Source organism: Astatotilapia calliptera, chromosome 14 (genome assembly GCF_964374335.1).
Source record: "Astatotilapia calliptera chromosome 14, fAstCal68.1, whole genome shotgun sequence".
In the NCBI taxonomy this organism is placed as follows: Eukaryota; Metazoa; Chordata; class Actinopteri; order Cichliformes; family Cichlidae; genus Astatotilapia; species Astatotilapia calliptera.
Genome location: NC_137435.1, coordinates 7,015,309 through 7,037,074, shown reverse-complemented (window position 1 = coordinate 7,037,074; position 21,766 = coordinate 7,015,309). Strand labels below are relative to the sequence as shown.

Genomic DNA, 21,766 nt, shown 5'->3' with positions numbered 1-21,766 from the left:
GATGACCCAATGTGACAACAAGGGTAAATTAAAATGTGTGCCATCAATAAATAGACCCACACATAACAGTTCAGTTAAACTAAAAGTTCTGTTGTGGAAGAGTTTGTCTGTCAGTTTTTCAGCACAATAATAAAACAACACAGAGAAAATGTGCTTCAGTTTGACAATTCAGATGGAACACATTCATTTTTTGAATGTAGAGTAAACTAGCCTGTCCCTGCAAATGCAGAGCAAACTTTGCATTGCATAGACTGGGAGAGTGACAATAATTTTACTATAAAATGTTTTTATGTATTTATTTAAATTTCCTAATTTATTCCATATGTCATCATACATGTACAATGACAATAAAATGCTACTCTGTTCTATTCTTTCCTAAATTATCCAATGGACTGTGCCATATTCTTAAGCCATACTGCTTTTTGGGGTTTTTTTGCTAGTAAAACAAGAAAAGGAACAATTATAACAAACTTGAAAGTCAGTATTTGCTATCACCACCTTCATCCTTCGACACAGCCTGAATGAACTTATACAAGTTTTCTTATCATTTTTAAGTAGTCTTCAGGTATAGTTCTCCAGGGTTTATGAAGGGACTTCCAATGTACTCTTCATTGGATGCTGACCATTTTTGGCTCCATTCTCTGTCAAGATGATCCCAGATGGATTAAAAGATGTTGAGGTCTGGGCACTGTGTTTCACTCTGTGCCCAGACCTCTGTGTTTCTCTCCAGGCATCATTTTATTTCACTAGTACTCCATGCTAAAAAATAAACCCATTACCATTTATACTCTTTCCAGATGGCTTTGCATGGTAGGTAAAAAATCTGATGGAGCCCATAATTCCATCAATTTCTCCAACACCACTGACTGAAATTCAGCCCAAACCCTGACAGAGCTTCCACTATATTTTAAAGAGTTACTATAAGTACTGTCCATCGGCTATAGATAGTTTTGAAGGCCCGACACTTATTCTTTTGTGCCCCACTTGTCCAGTTTCCTCGCACTTTATAAGGACACACTGTACATCAGGCGAAGACATGCCAAATTTCCAGCTAGTAATGCTTTAGCCATCATCTTGTTGGTGCAAAAATTGTGTTTCTGTTTTTGTGCATACTTTTTATCTTTGTGCATGTTTTATTCAACTGATGAAATGGACAAAAATGTTTTTGCAGAATGATTATGATGAGTTACTTATTTATAGTTAAGTAAGTTGTTTGTAATGCATGTGACACAAAATGGGTTCATCCCTTGAGTGAGGTGCCATTTTTATACTGAAATATTTTAATAGGTCAGTTCTAGGTGGCAAAACAAAAAAAAACAAAAAAAAACAAGGACTGCACTGAAAACGAGAGAAAAAGCAACTAATGCCTATCCTTCAAAGCAAGGCATAAAGAAATGATGATGGCACTTTTGCACAGTGTTGTATTTGTATGTATTATTAGTTTTTTCTAACTTACACTGTTTGGACAAAGTCTGAAGAAAGTACTATAGTGATATTTCTATATTTCTACACAGGGAGCATAAAACTTGTTCAAATTTGTTCTGAGTGAGTGCAGAGATGGCCAGAGATGTAACAAAAAAGATTGGACTTGCATTACACATTTTATATTAGCAAAAGAGAGAGAGAGACGACAAAGGATTACTTCAGGCAAGCAGTCATGCAATGCAGCCCAGCCAAGCAGAGATTGGAGAGTGACAACAATAAACTACCAACAAAGTCGGGGCCTACAAGTGAATGTCAGGTGGGGGCAAGGCTAATCAAAAGCTACATAACAAGCAGCCAGTAGAGTATTAGTAGCAACTGTTTGTAAATTACCAGACAATTAGTCTAGCAGAAGCATCAGTAGCACTGACAGTTTAAGTACACATTATTATTGCAAGGGTGCACTAAATGTACTGAGAAATGGTCTCATGTATTTTGTGTAGTGCAGTAAGATTTTAAGCCTAAGAACCTATTTGCATAAGAGAAAAGAAACATAGTCTATTTAGTGTAGATGCCGGTAAATATTTAAATGTGGATTAAAACCAGTTGAAATTTGAAAAAAGATAGCATTATTTTTTTTTGTTACCAAATAGACAGTATATCAATAAAATGTGCTACTGCACCATCCTGAGATTAAGGCTAAATAAATTACAGATTTCAATATTCTTGCATACAGTACCCCGGCTTTGATGTGGAGCCAAGTCTTTACTAACACCCAAGACTTATCTTTGGTATTAAACCTTTGGCAGCTGCATGCTGGAAGAATTCGTCCAAAAAATATCCACAGTTAAATACAATTATTTCTGGTTTTGGGTTCTCAAAATCTCTATCACACTCACATCCTGTAAGTGGAAAAATGTAAAGAGTGTATTAGTTTTATGGTAGAAAGAAAGAAAGAAAGAAAGAAAGAAAGAAAGAAAGTCTTGTGTCAAAGTATCATAACTTTTAAAAATATTGTGAATATTGTGGCCAGTGGTATCCCTCTGCCTCCTAGTAGATGTAGTTTTCAGTAGATATAGTATCAAAATCTTAGATAACATCTTACTTGAATCATAGCATTCACAAGAGTTTTAGAAAACCTGACCTCTGACCTTTTCCACTGTGCAAAGTGACTACCGAGTGATGTCTTTTGTAAGTCATTTTGGACATACATTTTGGTCCACTGAGGGGGTTGTTTTGTATTTCCAGGTGTCTTTTTTTTTTCTACATCTGTTGAACGTCTAGTGTTGAGGTCCGTAGGACCTCCGTGTACTGGCTACTAATAGTCCAAATGTGTTTGTTGTGGACATGTTTTCAGTGCCAGACTTTGACTCATTTTAAACCTTGTTTTAATGCTGCTTATATAGTCTTTGTAGGCCCATGTTTTATGTACTGAAACAGTTATGTGTGAAGGAATGCAGAGTGATCAGCAGACGTCTCCAAGATGGCGCGGGCTCTTGACACTAAAAAAAGTGAGCTTCTGCATGGAGCATGCCCCGAGTTTCTCAAAGGCAGTTTGCAAAATGTGTGTATCGACAAAGACTGTCGAGCAGATAATCCAGTTCATACACACTTGCACAATCTTCTCATACTTTTCATCACAACCTCTCTCAGTCTTGCTACTGATCACAACCACATTTACTTCCTCTTAGAAAGGTCTTCACAAGAAAACAGGATACTTGTGAAAATGAACCAAATATAATGCAAATGCTCTTTTAAACTTGTTAAACATATCATATTCCTTTTAAAAGGAAGCCTAACATTTTTCTAAATATTTTAAACATTTTTATTTTATATTTTAACATGGATTTCAATGTTTTTAATATTTCAACACATAAATGACATTTTTAAACTGGTTACAAACAAATAATTTGAATAATTGAAATAAAAGAAACCAGTAGAAGAAAAACAGCAAAATGTAAAATAACCCCCCAAAAATACCCACATGTACTTTTTTATATATAACCCATATTCAAATGTATTATGTTGATAAGAACAATATTGATATTAATCATTAATCATGTAAATTTCTTGCACCTGTCATAGACATCCAGATGATTTCCAGAAAAATGAATAAGTCCAAAGTTCAAGTGTTGAGCATCACACTGACATTAAAGTTGTTTCATGATTGGACATCTTGTGGACCTAGTTTGGACATCGTATAGATGTGCCAAATTGGTCATGGACCGACGGACCCAATGTAGACATGATCCGCACATCTGACGTTCACTGTTTAGTGGGTTAGGTTGAGGTCACTGAGACTCTGACTCACCCTTGATTTTTAGTGGAGACACTGAGGGTATCATTTTGAAAACCCTGGGTGTCTTTCTTCTCGAGTTATTGCATTCACAAGATTTTCATAAATCTTAGACCCTTACCGCCCGCCTGCCCAAAGGGGTGATGACTGAAACCGCTGTTTGGTATTTAATGGTTATGAAATATAGACACAAACGCAAAAGGATTACCATTTGTAGTGTTAGAAGTGTGTAATCATAATAATAACATTTTTACAAAACTAGAAGTCAACGCATTTTTCCAGCACTGGGCAAAAACAGTAGATTACAGTATCTGAAAACTGGTATCTGAGCGAAACAGATTATTGGATCTGTTCAACATTCACGTTCCACAGTTCTGAGACAAAGCAGAAAAATTAATGTTTATTGATTTACTTCTTCTGTTAGTTTATATAACACGTTCAGTCAGCAGCTCTATAACGGATGGCCCGCTGTTCCAACATTAACTTCTCTGGGGAAATGCCTGTTGACATTCCCTGTTTGTAATAAGCCTTGTCTTGGCTGGCTCCAGTCACGGGGTTACACCATTCAATAAAATCTGTGTTTGCTGAGCCAGAGACTCAACCACTAGTTTATATCCAGGGTGACAACATTATCATTTCATTTTCTGCCTGTGCAGTTCACCTTTGGCCTATGATTTAGAAGTAATCAGTGAAATAAATCAGCGAACTGTTAATCACAGCCTGATTGTATTTTTCTAGCATCCGCTGGCTTTGACAGAGCTATTACATTATCAGATATGAAAACTTATTTGTGCCATCATTCTCCAAGGTTATGTTATCTACTCTTTATATACCGGTGCTTAAAATGACTTCAAGGTGAATCAGATTTCATTTAGATTAGCGTTCATTTTTTAAGTATGCACAGGTGATGGTTCTTTTTGTGCGCTTTCGCTTTACATTTAAACAAAGTTAGAAGTCTGACTTTCCTATGAGTATAACCCAATTATAGTGTAAAATAATTTAAATAGCTTTTGAAGTTTTACATTTCAAATGCTTGTTTCCACTATTATCCAAATCCTCCAAAACACTTCTTGCAATAGTTTTGAAATAATTGTGAAACTGGTAACACAATTAGCTTTGTTTTTTATTGTTTTCAAACTGTTTGTTTGAACAGAACCATACTGTCAAAGCTATTGATGCTCCTTTTTAAAAATATCCACTTAATTTGACCTTTTCTGTTTCCTGATGTAGTTTATGTTTATTATGTTTAAATACAATAGGGCATCTTATGTGCTTGTTGTTGTCTTCTTGTTCTTCTTTCTGGCCTTAGCTGTCTGGATAGTGACGCTAGACAAAACCAGCGCTGGTAGGCAGGCTGTGGTTGTCTTTCTTTTACACTGCCAACAGTGCATGTTTTTTTCCTCAAGGGGAATAAAATGATACTGGAAGTTTAAGTGAACTCTACAAAACCATAAATATCAGCTGTATTACTGTGTTGAATTACAGACTTTTGACAAATGTTTTATTTTGGAGTGAACGTGGCCTGAAGCACAGATGCTGAGCAACATGGGAATAAATCAAACCACAAGGGTCAATAAATCCAATTACTCTTCAATTAAATGCTGGAACGAGTAAGATGTGTAATTTGTGAAACGATGGATCAATGGTGACTGATGGTGCAATGTGCAGCGCTCTCCGAAACAAAGCATGTCGACTTTTAATGTGAAACAGCTCCAAGAAATGTCTTTATTTTTTCTTTATAAAAAGGAAAACATACACATTCTACTTCAAGCTTACTTTAAGGTTGTAATGTTCAGTGTAACAATTTTATGTTAATTATTTTAATTCACCCAGCCAGTGCAATGCAAGGTACATTTATTAACTACAAACTGTAATAAAAATGTCAAATTAAGGTGGTTTAAAGTAGCGAAGATAAAATTAATCATGGTAGCCTGAAATAAGGGACAATGGTACAATCTCAGTTCATGATCAAGTCTAGTGAAGGGAAAGCTACATTTAACTGCAGATGTACTATCTCTGTTTCATCAAATGTTCAATCTGCTTCTGCTCACATGACAGGAAGAAAGAAGAGCATAGGTATGTTGAAGGTTTTCAGTTGGCTTCTGTCATCTAGCTTAGATGCAGTTTCAGGGTTTGGGAACAACCTTGTCTCATTTATAGACTTTCTGTGTCTATGAGTGACCCTTATCCCCGCCTTAATAACGTATACAGACTACTACACACTGTCGTTCTGACCTATAGCACCAGAACTAGGCTTAAGCAACAAATGCACTACAGTTAAATTACCAAAAAGATAGAATTGAAATAAACACACTGTGTTTCAACTCACTGTTAACTTGTTCTATATTAATGCTGAGATATATACGTTACACTTACAACTATTACCTATAAGCTGTACATCTAAATTTTGAGCTGTACACTCAAAAGTTTCTGGTCAATGTATTTAAGATATATTAAAAAAAAGAAACTGTAACCAGTGACGTTATTTAAATGTTGAGTTCCTCCAATATTATTTTATTATTAATTGTTTAACCATTACTGAAAAACACAGATATGGAAACTATCGAGAAGTATAGCAATTAAAAATAAAGAATAATCTAAGCTAATGTTAAGTGTGAGCTTATTAAATATCTTGTTATTAAACGTTTAATTGTAATGTTCAGGATCCCATTTTTCAGACAGGACTTAGTCAACTTTATTTTTTCACTTCTTGTGGGCAGTAAATACCTCGAGTAATGGCCATTCCTTATTTAAACACACTTTGATTGGGGAAATAACTCTGATAAGTAGGCTGATAAAAATGTCTTGTACTCCTTTAAATCTTAATTCCAAAAAAGTATTTTCCATAAATGACCTTTGCATTTAATTTCCCTTCAAAAATCATTACACAGCTTCAGATAGGCAATTGTCCTAAATCATGAAAACTCCTGGGCTCACTGCCCAGCAGTTTAATGGAACTCTGGAATTTGTTAGCAACAGAAAAGATGCTTTCAAACTGGCCTCTATTCAGAGTCACCATTAAGTGGAAAAAATAGCATAAATTTAACAAAAAAAAAAAGTGTGTGTCTATGTGTGTCTGTTTTTTTGTTGTCACCATTTTGATTTAATCTTGAGTCACTGTTTAACGTTCAGTTTTGTGTTCCTGTCTTGATTTCCTTGTATTCCACAATAAGTCTGATCATTTGTAATATTTGAAATCTCTGGTTAGGTCTGTTGTGTGATTTTCATTGTTTTGTTTTGTGCTTTAAGTTCTTCATCCTAGCTTCCCTTGTGTTTCTATCATTTTAGTGTGTTTTCATGTCTCTGTGTTTAGTTGAATCCTCTTGTCCATTAATGTTGTACTTTAATAGTCAGTTTTCTCTTTTGTCTTGCTTTGAGTTTCCCTGATTACCTTATGCGTATAAAAAGTTCTCTAAAAATGTTCTCTTTGCTACCTTTAATAAACGTTCGATTTTTGTTTGCTGGTATCCTTCATTTGAGTTATTTAATCTACAAATTGCAGTGATATTTTAAAGTTCTAAATACAAGCATCAAAGCCTTGCTCTTCCAATGTTAAACAGTCTTTTTTTATAATTGAAAATCAATTCTAGAATGTCTGGGACAGAAAGAAAAAATGTCTGGTTAATCATAGCAAGAGTACTTTTCTATGATTTTTCTATGATTTTTCTTTTGCACATTTGGAACTTTCCAAAGACATACAGGGGTTTAATGATGATTCTAAATTGGCTGAAGGTGTGGACATAAGAGTGAATGGCTGTCTCTTTGTGTTAGCCCTGAGATAGACTGGTGACCTGTGCAGTGCATACGTCTTATGACAGGTGCAGACCAAGCATGAAGCATGAATTTGTGGATGGATAATGCAGCTCAAACAAAAACAGGGAAAACAGACTGCCTGCATAGAGTTTTTCTTCTTCTTCTTCTTTTTTTTAAATATATGGAGGTGCAAAAGCAACTTTACAGGGTGTTTGCTGTGACACACAATTTTTAACTGACACATATTTAAATAAATAAATAGCTAAATCAAGACAATTAATACAATAATAAAATACATACCACAATGTTTTTCACCCATCATCCATCCTTCCATCCATTCTCATCCACTTATGTTTCCATTTTAAATTTGTTACATTTTGGTTTCATTTACTTAATCTTTTTGTTGGTCATTGTTTAAATGTACAGAATAACCAGATTAGTAGTTTCCAGTTGTTATCTGCATGCTAACTTAATATTCTTTGTAAGAATCAAATTACTGGATGGTATATAACTCTTGTCTGAGCTCTTTTCTGAGCCCACTGCCCCCCTGTACTTCTCAAGCTTCTCGTGTTCCATCTTCCTGATGTCGCTGTAGTGATCACAAATGACAACAACATCAGTAAAAAGGAACAGCTAGAGAAGTACAAAGGGCTCAGAGAAGAGCTTGAGAAGATGTGGAAGGTGAAGGTAACACTGGTCCCAGTGGTAATCGGAGCACTAGGTACGGTGACTCCCAAGCTGGACGAGTGGCTCCAGCAGATCCCAGGAACAACATCGGAGATCTCTGTCCAGAGGAGCGCAGTCCCAGGAACAGCTAAGATACTGCAGGACCCTCAAGCTCCCAGGCCTCTGGTAGAAGACACGAGCTTGAAGGATAGACCGCCCGCAGGGGCAAGAGGGGAATTTATTTTTTTTTAAATCAAATAATCTCTGATTTATTCAGCCTACAAATTTAGAATTCAGGGTTTTTACTCGTGCAAGAGTGTATTTGAATTAGGCAGGGTGTATTTCTCTTCAAAGGGACAATACCTAACATTGAATCAGACTTTTTCTACAGACGTCTGCTAAAGTTTCAAATCTAAATCCCAAATGTCTTGAGACAAGCCTTTAAGATGGAAAAGCTGCTCCTCAGACTGCTGCTTTTAATTTTTCTTGATATCACCAAGGTCTTTTCTGCACACAAAAGAAATTAATAACGTGACAAAGTAGAAAGTTTTCTTAACATCTTCAGTGGTCCTTGATACTGACCTGAAACAAATAAGCTTTTCAGACGCTTCTGCCAATGTCTGCCGCATGTGTGTCAAGAGGGGTTTACTTGCATGTCTTATGCTGTGAAAAATCCAGTTCACCTTCACACAAGCTTAGTTCTCACACTGTCACCATTAACAGCTTCCCCTTGCTTTACTATTACAGCATCTTTTGTCTCTCAAAATATCATACATGTAGCAATACAGAGGTTTACGGTATGCTATTTGAAAAATCTTTTTTTTGTGTGTCATTGTGCTGGTTGCCTGCTTATTAACAGTTCCTCGATGTGTACCTCATGTTTTATCCATTTTACTATATTTATTTGTTCTGCTGGGCTAGCTTTTCATGTAATGGAGTTATCAATTTTATACTTTGTTTTGATGAATGCAATGATTTGTAGGCAGGTTTAAGTCTCCTTCTGGTTTTGTTGCTCCACCACAATATTTACAGAGTTGGGATCATCGTTTTCGTAGATGTAGAGATGCTTGACGATTATTCGTAAGTTGCATTTTCACTATCATTCTTATCATTTTGTTTTGTTTTTGCATGTCTTCTATTCACCACCTCATTTCATTTTTATTATAATCGCCTCACTTCAAAGCACATCCAAGATCTTTTAAAAACACTATTTAATTTAGAGCTGCTTAAGGTTTTCAGTGATTTCAATTAACGTTCTTTAAAAAGCTAGAAATTTAATTTCTCAGAGTCCCCCAAAACAGCTCAGTGCTGAGGGCACTATATTCATGACTGGTAATGTTATACTGCCACTAAGGTAATTTTGTTTCTGTGGTGTACTGTGGTGAGTTCATGGCTTCATCTGCTTGTGCTATTTTAAAAAAACCCTAATCTGTTGAATTGGACAGGGAGCATTCTGGGAAGGAGTGTCAACAAATGTAACAGCGGAAAACAATTATGATGTTTGAAACTTGACTTCCCACCTACCAAATCACATGTTGGCACACAATTTAATTTAGTAAAGGGATTGCTGATGGTAATGCAGAATATTCAGTGAGGTAAATCTAACCTGTCAATGTCACCCACAAGTAGGTGTATAATTGCCTTTTCTGTCGGGAAATCGCATTTATGCAGATATTAAAGTGTGAAGTACATACACAACATATTTATTCACTATCAATGATGTTTATAATGAGGATGAACCTAAAAAAGTGCTAATTAAATTATTATTTAATACAAAATAAATACCAAAGTTGCATCTTTTCTGCCAGCTGAATTTGTTGATTCTAACTCATCGACTCCCAAGTTGGAGCCAAATTCCCAGTTCAAGGATAACAAAGTGACTGACATGCTGAGAAGGCAGACTTGCTGCTCTATCAGAGATCTTAGTGCCATTATAAGCTTTATAAGTAGCACTTAGAGCATTTCATTGTAAAAAGCAGATGAACAATCAGACCCTTCTGACAACATCATGTAACATCAGAATAATGGCTGTTTTTGTTTCATAAAAACTGACAAAAGCAGGATAGACTACAACACCAAAACACTTCATGCTGTTCTGTGTAGACATTTATTTATAAAGAAACACTTTATAAGATGATAACAGCATAAATAATTTGTCTTGGTCTGTGAAATCAGTGGCTCACTGATTATTAACATAAATATAATTTTGTAAGTTAGAGTCAATGAGGTTTGAACCATGTTATGGAGAGTTTTTAAACTATAGACAGACTATTTTTAGATTTTGACAATGCATAATTAAATCTTGTGAAGGTGGTGAAATTAAAAGAAAAAAGTTAAAATGTTGAGGAAAAAAATCAAGAATAAAATTTTGAATTTAAAATGTGATAACTCTTATCTTTTCCTGTATGTGACCCTAATATTTTGCAATTGAAAGATATTTTATTTCTGTATTTTTCTATAATAAAGGATCAGCAGCTTTGTGATTCATGAATATAGGGCCCTCGGTGCAAAGAGTTGTGTTGTGCATATGTGACATGGCAGAAGTGTGACATGCCCAAATCATTTAAAGACATAAAATGCTTGAGTACTTCAAAAGACGCTGCTCTGCTGTGTATGGTTCTGTATTACTGTGAAGTCGCTCAGTCAACTCTCATCAAAAACTTTGTGACCCTGCAGTATTTTCTTCTTTTTTCCGTCTCCACACAGGACTCTGGGAGGCATCCAGAAGAGCCTTTGAACCCAGCTGAATATATGAGCTACCAACGTGTCTGCAACATGGAACAATTCCCCGAGTCTCAGCCTGCTCACCCTCCTGTTACTTTCCTGCCTCAGCACCCTTACACTCAGCACCCCTCCAACGAGCCCATGTACTCCAACACGAGCTTCCCCACCCACGGCCCTCGAGCTCCATTCACTTTCCCAAAGGAGCAATCTGTGTGACATGCCACGTAACTATTATCTCAGCGAGAGGCAACATGATAGTGCCACAAATGCTTCGTGAAAAACAAAGCTCTGCTGAACAGATGTGCATCTATCCCCACCTCGCTTCTGTTTCCTCTATAGGCTTAAAACACTTGTGGGCTTCCCCCTGCCATATGAAAGTGTCCCTCAATCCCCTGTGTATTGTGTGCTGCTTGCTCCACTGAAGCTATAGGGCCCCAGTTATCTCGTGATGTTAGCATCCTCGCCACCAGCTACTCTCTTCCACCACTCAATCCTTTACCCTTCACATGTGCCCACTCATCCTGTTTGCTTTTTATTGCCTCCTCACCTTTGAATATTTTGGGTTTTGCCAACTGTCTGTACAGAATATGCCACTCAAAATGTTTTCTCTATTTTTTTTTTTTTTACATCTCCCACAGTGGTAGTGACCTTTTATAGCAACGTGGTTCTTTTGTTTGTATTCTGTCTGTCAATCATATGCTTGCTTCTTTGAAAGTCATATACTATAATGTATGTGTGATCAGGTGTTTACTGGTGGACTAAAAAAAATATAAGAAATGCCAATTAATTTGTAAAACTAATTATCAATCTGTAATGGCATGGACTACCCCTTTAATGACGGTTAATGACTGGGTTGTTATGTGAAGAGGTGAATTGGCAGTCTTTCAGCTGGATCCTTCATTACGTTTCATAATTGCTTTGCTGTTATGAAGTTTGACTGGCTATTTTGGACTGTTAGAAGAGAATGTTATCCTCATTAGCTAAGAAGAAAAACAAAGGGCTTGAGATCCAACAGTACCTACTTTCTGCTCACTGTCCATGTCTCATTATCCTTCCCTTCAGGCTACTGTTATTTTCATTGTCATCTACCAGTAGTTGCCAAAGACATAGTTTTTCTTGGATTTTTTTGTCCATTTGCTTTCACGCTAGCAATTACATTAAAATTATCTGAAGGGAAATAAAAACATACTTGATTGGCAACTTGCTACGCTTTCCCAGTTTACATTATCCGTTTACCATATGCTGTATTAATCATATCTTTATACGAAAACGTGTTCAGACGTTGGTTTGAGGTTCATTACTTCATGGGTCCATTCTCAGATAGCAGATGCATTTGGGCCTAATCTGGATGACTTTTTGTCACCTAAGGCTCTACCAAGTATTGTGTAGGACAGATATGGCCCGCAAATCATGAGCCGGGCTTAGTATGGGTTATAGTAAATATCTTGCTCAAATGTCAAGGCAAACCCGACCCCTGGATCACATAAAGTAAACTTGAGGTAGATTTGAGGCAGGCAGGGTCATTCCTGAATCAGTGAAGTCAGTCAAGGTCAAATATGGTCCATAGAAATCTGCAAATGTGGGCCACAGTTGGACCAAATATTCCTTGTTCTCTAGGTTGTGTTCGTTCAGAGTTATCAACTAACTGGTGCGGGTAAAAGGTGAAGACAATCACATACAAGGGTTGTCCTTGAAAAAACAAATCATGGATAAAGTGAAAAGGCTTTTTCAAGGACAGCCCAGCCACTTAACATATTTAAATATTTTTTAAATATGATTTGTACTAATATAACCTAAATAAGTTTAAATCAATCTAAGGAACCGAAGATAAAAGCTTGCTACTGTATTTTTTTAGACAATACTCAGTTATATATGATAACACTCCACATATTTTCATAGTCCATTTTACACTGTTACTTTCAGACCATACATAAGCTAACATGCTTGATGAGCCAATTTCAGGATACCGCCTCCTACACGCAAGCCCTCTAGACACAGAAAATTAGCATAAACTGAAAGTTCACATTTTTTGCCATGTCAGATGTATGTTTGGAAAAAAAATAAAGAAAAGAAAATACTTGTGTTTGTGCTCGATGTGAAAAAAAAACCTTGAGGTGTTGAAGGTAATTTAGTGTTTACTCTTAATGGTGATGGTAAATGGAATAGAGTAAAACTTGTGAGACTTTCTCCTGTGCTCACCTTGTTGTCTTGCAATGGCTTGATATGTGTGCTAGCATTTAGTTTAAGCAGTGGTATCTGGTTTGAACCACTGAAGGAGTTTGTTATCGCTGTACCTGCTGTGAGAAAAGACACTTACACACATCTTTGTCTTTTTGTGACACATTTAATCTTCAAGAGATCCTTCCTTTTTTATTATTATTATTATGATTATTATTAGTATTATTATTATTGATAAGTACTACTACATACTATATAATATGCTAGAATTTGGGCTTTACATCCATAAAAAATATATACATTTTTACTCTGTTCCTTTTTGATGTCCTGACAATGATTGCCATGTTTTGATTTGTGTTTTGTAAGACTGTAACATTTTGTTTTATTACTATTGTTTTTGTTTTGTTTTTGTTTGTTTTTTTACAATTTACAATATTCATATACAGTAAAGGAAGCCTACATCACATTTCTTTTGACATTCATTGCACATTTGTGGAATAGTAAAACCCAAATAAATATTATGATTATAAGCTCTTTTGACTGAAATAATGAAAGAAAGTTCAACAGTTTAACCTGTTTTTCTTCTATTTGTTTTTAGAGATTTGAGTTATGTCGATGTAAATATTAAAAATGTATCTGATGTGTGTAAAAAAAAAATCATGCAATTTAACATTAAAGTTCACAAACTAAACATTATTGCTGTTTTTATTTTTGTTGTAACTATTGCCAGTACAACACGTTTTTTTAGTGTTTTACTGTCACATATACAACTTGGGGATGGGGGGAGGCTGCAGCTTACTGTTCTGAGGCAGGAGGCAGGGAACATGCTGGGCAGGTTACTGGTTTATAGCAGAGACAATATCCACACCACTTTCGATATAATCACCATTTAACCTAACATGCATCTTGCTGGACTGACTGGGTCCATACAGGCATAGAAAATCCACAGGCTCCTCAAAGAAAGTCCCTAACCAATCAGGAAGTTTCCTCACCTTGGTGGAGAGAAAGAAAAAAAAGAAAGAAAGAATGAAAGTGAGGCAGTAAGGATTAAAAAACTGTTTGAAACAAAGGACACATTTCTGAATAGACTTTGCCTTGTGTCCACTCTTAATCATGTCTCTAATTTCTCCTTAGCACACCATCAGAGTCCATTTGGACTTCACAGGACCCAGTGTCAATGGACTTAAGTATCCAACCTAATCTCAAGTGTATGTGAGGTTCCAGTGGCTGTACTCTCACACAGTCACCTGGTTTCTAGCATATAATTTGTACCAGGTACTCTGGTGCTGTTTGTTTTTCAGATCATGATGTGCAGGAGTCTTGTTTTGTTTGTTTTTTAGCAACAGTATTCTGGCATGGTGTCTGAGTCGTCTCTGAGCTGCACTGGTTTCCAGACCTTATGATAATGTGTGATTGTAGTGATCTAATAGTACAGGATAGGGATCCTCTCCTGCAACTTGCAACAAGAGTCTTTTAGCTACCTTTATGGAAGATTCTGTCTTATCATTGCTCCATGGGAGCAATTGTTTTTCCCACAGTCTGCTGAATCTCTGGAATTCTTGAGATGTACATTGAGATCCATTATCTGAGCTTTCAGTTTCTTTATCATGGTAGTAGACTTTGTGTCTGGTTAACTGTCTATTGCTTATTACCAAAATATTGGTAATAACTACGCTGATAAAGTAGTCTCTGTTGTCAAATGAAAACAAATCCAATCCCATCTTTGTCCATGGACTGCTTGGCATTTTACATGGAAGGAGGGTTTCTATTGGTTGTGTGAAGCCTACCACTCTGAAGATATCACACTTGGCTGTATATGTCTTTATCTGGTCATTCATGCCATGTCAGTAGATGCATTCTCTAGCAACTTTCCACACCAAGATGTGAGGATGGTAAACGATAAATGAACTTTCTCCTTACATTATCAGGCTTCACATCTGGATACTATTGCGTTTTGCAAATACAGTATGGCCTCATTTCACTTGCTTTTTTTACTTTATCATTTAGCCATCCCTGCTGTATCCTTTGAATGAGAATCTGTATTATCTGCTGTCCTGTACTAAATGAGAGACCATATTAATGGTGGACATTCAGGAAGATATGCTCTGCTTAGAGTGTTGGCGAGTAACATATTATTTCCTGATACGTACACCACATCCAAATCATAGTTTTGAGTGCATAACATAGTTTTTCCTGAATTTATTTAGGAGCACTCAGTGGCTTTTTCACTATGGCCTCTAATGACTTACAGGCACTTTAAACGATAACTTTGCAGCTGGATGTTTACTGGTGGAACTTTTCCATTCTGAACACCACAGCCAAGGATTCTTTTTCCATTTGAACATGGCGTCACTCTGTGTCTTTGAGTGTTCTGCTTGCAGAAACAATAGGCTCAACCTCCTGAAATGTTCCACCCAAACCTGTGTCTGAGTCATCAAACTGCACTGTCAGTTATTTCTGTAGGTTATAATGTTTCAGGACTGGAGAAAATTGCATTTGCAATCACCTCTGTCAGTTTGAGGAATGCTTTTTAAGATCAGGCTTAAAACTTACATTTTTGACAAAGGATATAGTTACAGCTGGTGACTCTGACATCATATGATTGTTGGGGTTTTCTCTGTTTTCTCTGTATCATTGCCAGGTCTTTACTTTACAATATCAAGCCCCTTGAGGTAACTGTTGTTGTGATTTGGTGCTATATAAATAAAATTGAACTGAACCGAAATCCTCATGCTGTGATGAAAACTTCCACTCACAGTTTCTGTGTGTTAATTGCTTCAGTGCCTCATGGTGACCAGAGAGGTGTGGGCAAAACTTTGTTAGGTAATCCGCCATACCCAGCAGCCTCTGGACCCCTTCTACATCTGTTGGTTTTGGCATCTGTCATGCACTTTTTCAATGCCTGGTTTTAGTCCATCTGCCTTCAGGAGGTGTCCTATATATGTAACCTCCTTTTGTCTCAGTTTAAACTTGTCTGCATTCAGTTTGATGTTCTTTTGCCTATATCAGTTTAGACAGTCTCAGTTTTCCACCATCATCACATTCGGCTTCCTCTTGCATTTCTCCTTGTCTTGTGATCAACACCTCAGCTGTAATAATGTACAACCCAAGCAGTCATCTAGAGCTTGTGTCAGTTTTCTCTGAAAGATTTCAGGAGCAGACATATAACTATTGGTATTCTCAGCTATCTGTAGCAGCCACATGGAGAATGGTGTAAGGTAGCTAGACTCATCCTCTTACTTGATATGCCAGAACTCACTTTTGACGTCACATACCAAGGGCGTAGATTTGGTTTTGGCATTGGTGGGGACGGATGATTCAACCACCGAACTCTGCCCTGCTTCTTTTTCTTTTCCTTTTTGTTTTTGCTTCTTAATAAAAAGAGGAGAAATATACTTGCCTACATATGCTATTCTATGTGCTTTTAAACCATTTAAAATCACAATTCATAGTTTTATATGGGAATTATATAATGTTAAATTACTATTAAAAAAATGACTGACTAAGTATTTTAGGCTTTAGTTTACTTAGGCATAATCCATATAAATCAGGTATCATACAAAAATAAAAATAGCTTCAAATACAGTCATGACAATAAAAGAATATGACTTTAAGGACTTAACATCATTACTTCAGTTATAGTACACCAACATCTGTTATACTTTGGCACTAAGAGAACACTGAATGATCTGGTGGTTTTTGTCCATAAAACTACTCATCTAAGATTACCACAAAGTAAAAGATCTCTCAGCAAAATTATGCATCAGTTTAGGCACACAATTGCCCCGATCAAATCAGTGAGCTGAGATTTTCTGTTCTAAACATGAACTACTGTTACAGCAACAGACATGGACTACTGGTGTCCCACACAACAACTCAATGTCCACTATGTGAAGGAGCCAAACACATGCCTGCTCCTCTCGTTAACTGAGATAAACTGCTGGCATATTTGTTTTACATCTATACTGTCCAGTCTCTCTTGGTGGACATGGCATACAGCAGCATTGTTTAATCTCATTTGAGTCATTGTTAACCTTAGTCATCTTTTTAGTCTTCTGAGAGCACTGAAGCTTCTTTCAGCCTCAGTACATGCGTTTTATCCTCAGATTACAATTATTATTATTATGTGCTTGATGTGCCTCACCTTTGGCCGTGGCTCTTCCCCTCTGACTGCACTAGGACATATTGCCACCTGATAAAATAACACATTGATTCAGCCATATAAAAAGTGAGACATGTCAATTCAGATTCTTTGTCAAATATACACTAATGAAACAATTTACATCAGCAGCCTAACAACTGTCATGATAATAAATACTAGTTAATCTATAGCACCAAAACATCAGTCAGTCACCTGTAACTAATAATGCTGCATGTTGTGCAGTTAGTTTCCAAAACACGTTATTCGTGGTTACATACAATTTTAGACTGATGTGGGCCAAAGCCTAGCATATCCTGTAACGTTATTATGACGGACACATTTTATGAGTTAATTTGGCTTTAAGTGACTTGCAGGTTTCTTTGAAAAATACTTATATGCAGGTTCTTCCTTTTTGCTGCCATCCTCCTCTCCTCCTTGCAGCTCAGGCTTGCTGCTGCTAAAACGAAACAGAGCTCCCTGAAATGCACAGCCAATCACATTGGCCATATTTGTCACATGAGGTAGGACTCCAGTAGAGGACGTAATTTAACTCTTTCTGCACCGCTGGGTCAACGAGACGTTGACAGATCGGTTTTTTTTTCTTCTTTCTATCGGGTTTGATTTTCTTTACTCGAATAGATCAAATTATTGGTGGGGACAATTCAATAATCGCTGAATATTGGTGGGGACATGTCCCTTCCGTCCATGCCAAATCTACACCCTTGTCACACACTGTAAAGACATTGGCTTTGTAAAGATCTTGAAGCTGGGAATATATCCTTCAATGGTTGGTAATGAGAAGCGTCTGCACTTTAAAGCCTTGTTTAGGGGTCTTGGACCAATGCATACCCTTGATCAGCTGTTCTGTTTTTTCACCATAACTATTCCACTGATCCAGTCTATGCAGCATTAGCTGAAGTGGCGATCCCTCTGCACAGGACGCCCTACAGTTTCTCCTTCAGCAGCTCCATCATTGGAACATTCAACAGCTTTGCAGGTTTCTCGTATTGTCTCCCTCAAGACATCCATCACCAGTAAGCACATCAGCATACTTTGCTATTCTTTATCCCATTAACCACGGTCAATCTGTGGGCCTTTCTGGTGTAACCATGCTATCTGTTTTATCAGAATGTTTTGCATTGTACCTTTAAAAGTTTAACAACATCAGAGTCATTTGCCAATTATTGGGGAAAATAACCCTTTCATTGTCCACCTGAAATTTCAGTTGAGATATTTTGTTTCTTCTTGGAGTTCTTAAAGAAAAATCTGTTTTATTATTATCAGTACAATTTTGGTATATTCAAGCTTTGTGTCAGGTTTGAGCAAGCTAATTGGAATAATGCAACAAGTACTGTAGCACCACAGACTATTTGGAAGTTCACAACATTCATGCCTCGGAGTATTCCTCCTAAAAGTGCTATTTGCTTGTTTAGTGTTGACTGAATTCACATTATTTGTCACTGCTTCAGTAACACAGAATAGCTATCACTCTCACATTCAGGTTTGAGTGCAGGTTTCTTTTCTTTGTGTTCTGGGCATGCTTTATGATTGTCTCTGCAACACTTTGTTCTTATCATATGCTGGGCATTTGAATTTGCTTTTCTCAAATGGTTTCCTACAGTATCGACACTACACTGTGTTGCTGGTTTGTCTCTGGCTTGCTGTGCCTTGCCACCCGTCCTGAGATTTTCTTTGCAGGGTTGCAAAGCTGATTTCAGGAGATTTGGTTTTGTGGGCAATAACATTCTGGTATGGTGGACTTTCAGTCCCTCAATACTGATGCTTACTCTTCTCCTCTGGTGAAGTCAGTTACGCTATATCCTATCTCATATTCACAACACAGTCAATAACTACTGTCACCATTTTTGATTCTTACCCACGCTGAGCAACCACTTTGTTAAACTTGTCAGACACATGTCTTTAACACATTGCTTATCCTGCGTACTCAACCAGTGCAACCACAAGGCATGACAATAGAGGTAGACAGATACACTTAAACATATACATAAATAATAATCTCTGTTGTCACAAATATTTACCTCAATGCCAGTATGCTTATGCTATAAGCTAACTAAATTAACTGTTGTTCAGTGTTCTTATAATATAAATGTTCAGTATGTCAGCTTTCTAATCAATTACAAAAATGACAAAGACTTCATACAAAAAACTATAGAGATAATTAGTAAGAAAATCACACACTGAAAACAACTCTCAAAGTCAGTTTTTAAATTGTTAAATTTAGACATTGTGTGGTTTATTTAAAAAAAAAAAAAGTGTGCTGATTGACTTCCTGCACACTCTTGATAAGACTGGTTGCATTTATTTGACCTGATGATTATATACTGTTGTATAATAATGTGTGTGATACTTTTTTCTTGTCAGATTTACAGACATTTTTCAAGGCCAGCTTTTTATCTAAGTTTTGAGGAGGCCAACGAGCCAGTCAATCCTTTAATCAGGGTTAGAGTTACCACATAAGATGACTTAGACCACAGAGAGTTAAACTTTATGTCATTCATTTATTTTTCTGATTTTTCTTTTATCACTTCAATTTCACTCTGAGGAGAATAGCAAAATATAAAATGTAATTTACACCCAGATAATGACATGTCCATAATAGTATTGGTGTAATCAAAGGGTTTCCTGAATGGGCCTAAAAAGCAATAATCTTACTTTATTGAAATTTGGATTCTATCCTCTTCAAGGTTGCCTGCTTGGGCAGTAATACAATACTGCCAGTGTTCATGCTATGTTTGGATCAGGACCTGGAAGTCACATTGTAACTCCTGTGCAAGTGTGCATTTCCAATTTCACCACTGACTTCTGTGGACTTATACATAGACTTCCAAGCGGTAAGTTACAGAGCTGAAAATGAAGTCATCGTTGAAGTGCCAAAGACTGCAGATGTCTAGCCACTGCTTGAGGCTGGCTCCAACAGGGGGTCAATCCCCTTAGACTCCTATATTAAGGTGAAGCTCTTCAGTGTGTGTGTACTGCTGGACCCGTACGCTACACTATAATTGTCAGATTTTCGAAACTTCCTAGAACCACCAGGAGGGGTTGTTTTGACCCCCTACTGCAACAACCAAAGTTATTGCCTAATGGCAAAGATGTAATTTCTTGTACAATTGTTAATTATCATCTAATTCTTCCAACTGTAAGTAGGATTTTGTAAAATGAGTATTTAAAATTAAGTTAAAGCTCTTTTATTAGTTTTTTTTCAGATGATTGAGATGATTTATTATTTTATTTCAGACTTTGAAGTTGAAATACATATTAGTATTCGTAAATGGATGGTGCAAAAAACAACTCAATAGGTAACATCTAAAAAAATGTAGCTATTTTAGAAAAAATCATGGGGTACATTTTAAAAATTATTTTTTACAATAACATGTTGTATCCATGTGGTGTTTGACTGAAAGTGTTGAAGAACAAGATGAGTTGCTGGTGTTCTGAGCAACGAAGGGACTGTAGCTTAACTGAGCAGAGAGTCCATAGTGTGGAGAACTAATCCGAGAAAATAAAGAGTGAAATCCAGAGCACACCAGGCAAACGAGTTTCAGGGCTGAGCAGGAGAGCAGCGCAGAGTGGACATGGGCTGGGCTGCTGCAGGTTTGGTGATAGTAGGCAGATGTTCACAAGATGATAAACTTTGTTCTAATTTTATAGTGGTTATTTAAATATGTTTGTGATGCTTTTGTCCCCAGGGCTCTGATAAGAATGTGTGTGTGTGTGTGTGTGTGTGTGTGTGTGTGTGTGTGTGTGTGTGTGTGTGTGTGTGTGTGTGTGTTTGCTGTGAGATCAATTTTAAAATATAGGCAATCAGCTGTTGAATCTGTTTCACAGTGAACACTTTGCCCTTATACCATCTTTATCTTAGCACTACCAATCCTCTAAGTTATAAAAATTCTTCTTTAATAATTACATTTTTTTCAGAAGTTTAGCTGTCATGTTATTTGTTATGCTATACCAAATGTGTGTTTTCCCTATACAATATATGAAGAGATTATTTAAATCATTGATAAAAATTAATAAAATCCCTAAAAATTAATCTAGAATACTTGTTTTGTCAAATCTTACTTAAAATGAGAAAAAATAGATGAAATTTTTAAATTTCTTTACATGACGATTTATTTGCCATCACTGCTGCTGTTGCCATCACAACAACCCTTCTACAGCCCATTCACATGGTACCATGTGGTGGCTAGCTTCAAAAAGCTACAGAGCTATGGTTAGCAATAAAAACATTAGCAAAGGGAAGCTCAGGGATGAACACTAACTTTTTTTCCCCTCAAAAAAAATTCATGTGAGGGTCCCTGATGAACAGAGACAAATGCAATTGCATGACAGGAAAAATAATAATATACTGCTGCATGGTTTGGATTACTCACTATGAAAAAATCCTGATCCTTAGCTTCATGCACCCATTTAAATCTTAGCTAGCCTCAGAGGTATACTTTCCTGACCCATTCAAATAGTTGGTGTCTCACTGTGAGGCAATTAGCTGTGGTCACATTATAAGGTTTTAAAAACTGAACTTTAAAATATACTGCAGATGGAAAGTGGTCATAAAAACCCAGAGAGGC

General features: G+C 36.6%; 1 protein-coding gene across 9 annotated transcripts in view; it reads left to right on the top strand.

Moving 5' to 3' along the window:
* The window catches only part of nectin1b (nectin cell adhesion molecule 1b), a 156,896-nt gene extending 143,166 nt beyond the window's left edge, over positions 1 to 13,730 (top strand). For 5 of the 9 annotated variants that reach the window (XM_080289059.1, XM_026192903.2, XM_080289058.1 and 2 more), the window contains one exon: positions 10,844 to 13,730. In XM_080289059.1, coding sequence (XP_080145185.1) covers positions 10,844 to 11,077 — 234 coding nt within the window. In that variant the 3' untranslated portion in view covers positions 11,078 to 13,730. The remainder of the gene's footprint in view (positions 1 to 10,843) is intronic. The other 4 variants (XM_080289061.1, XM_080289057.1, XM_080289062.1 and 1 more) reach the window with 3 other exon arrangements.
* The last annotated feature ends 8,036 nt before the right edge of the window (positions 13,731 to 21,766 follow it).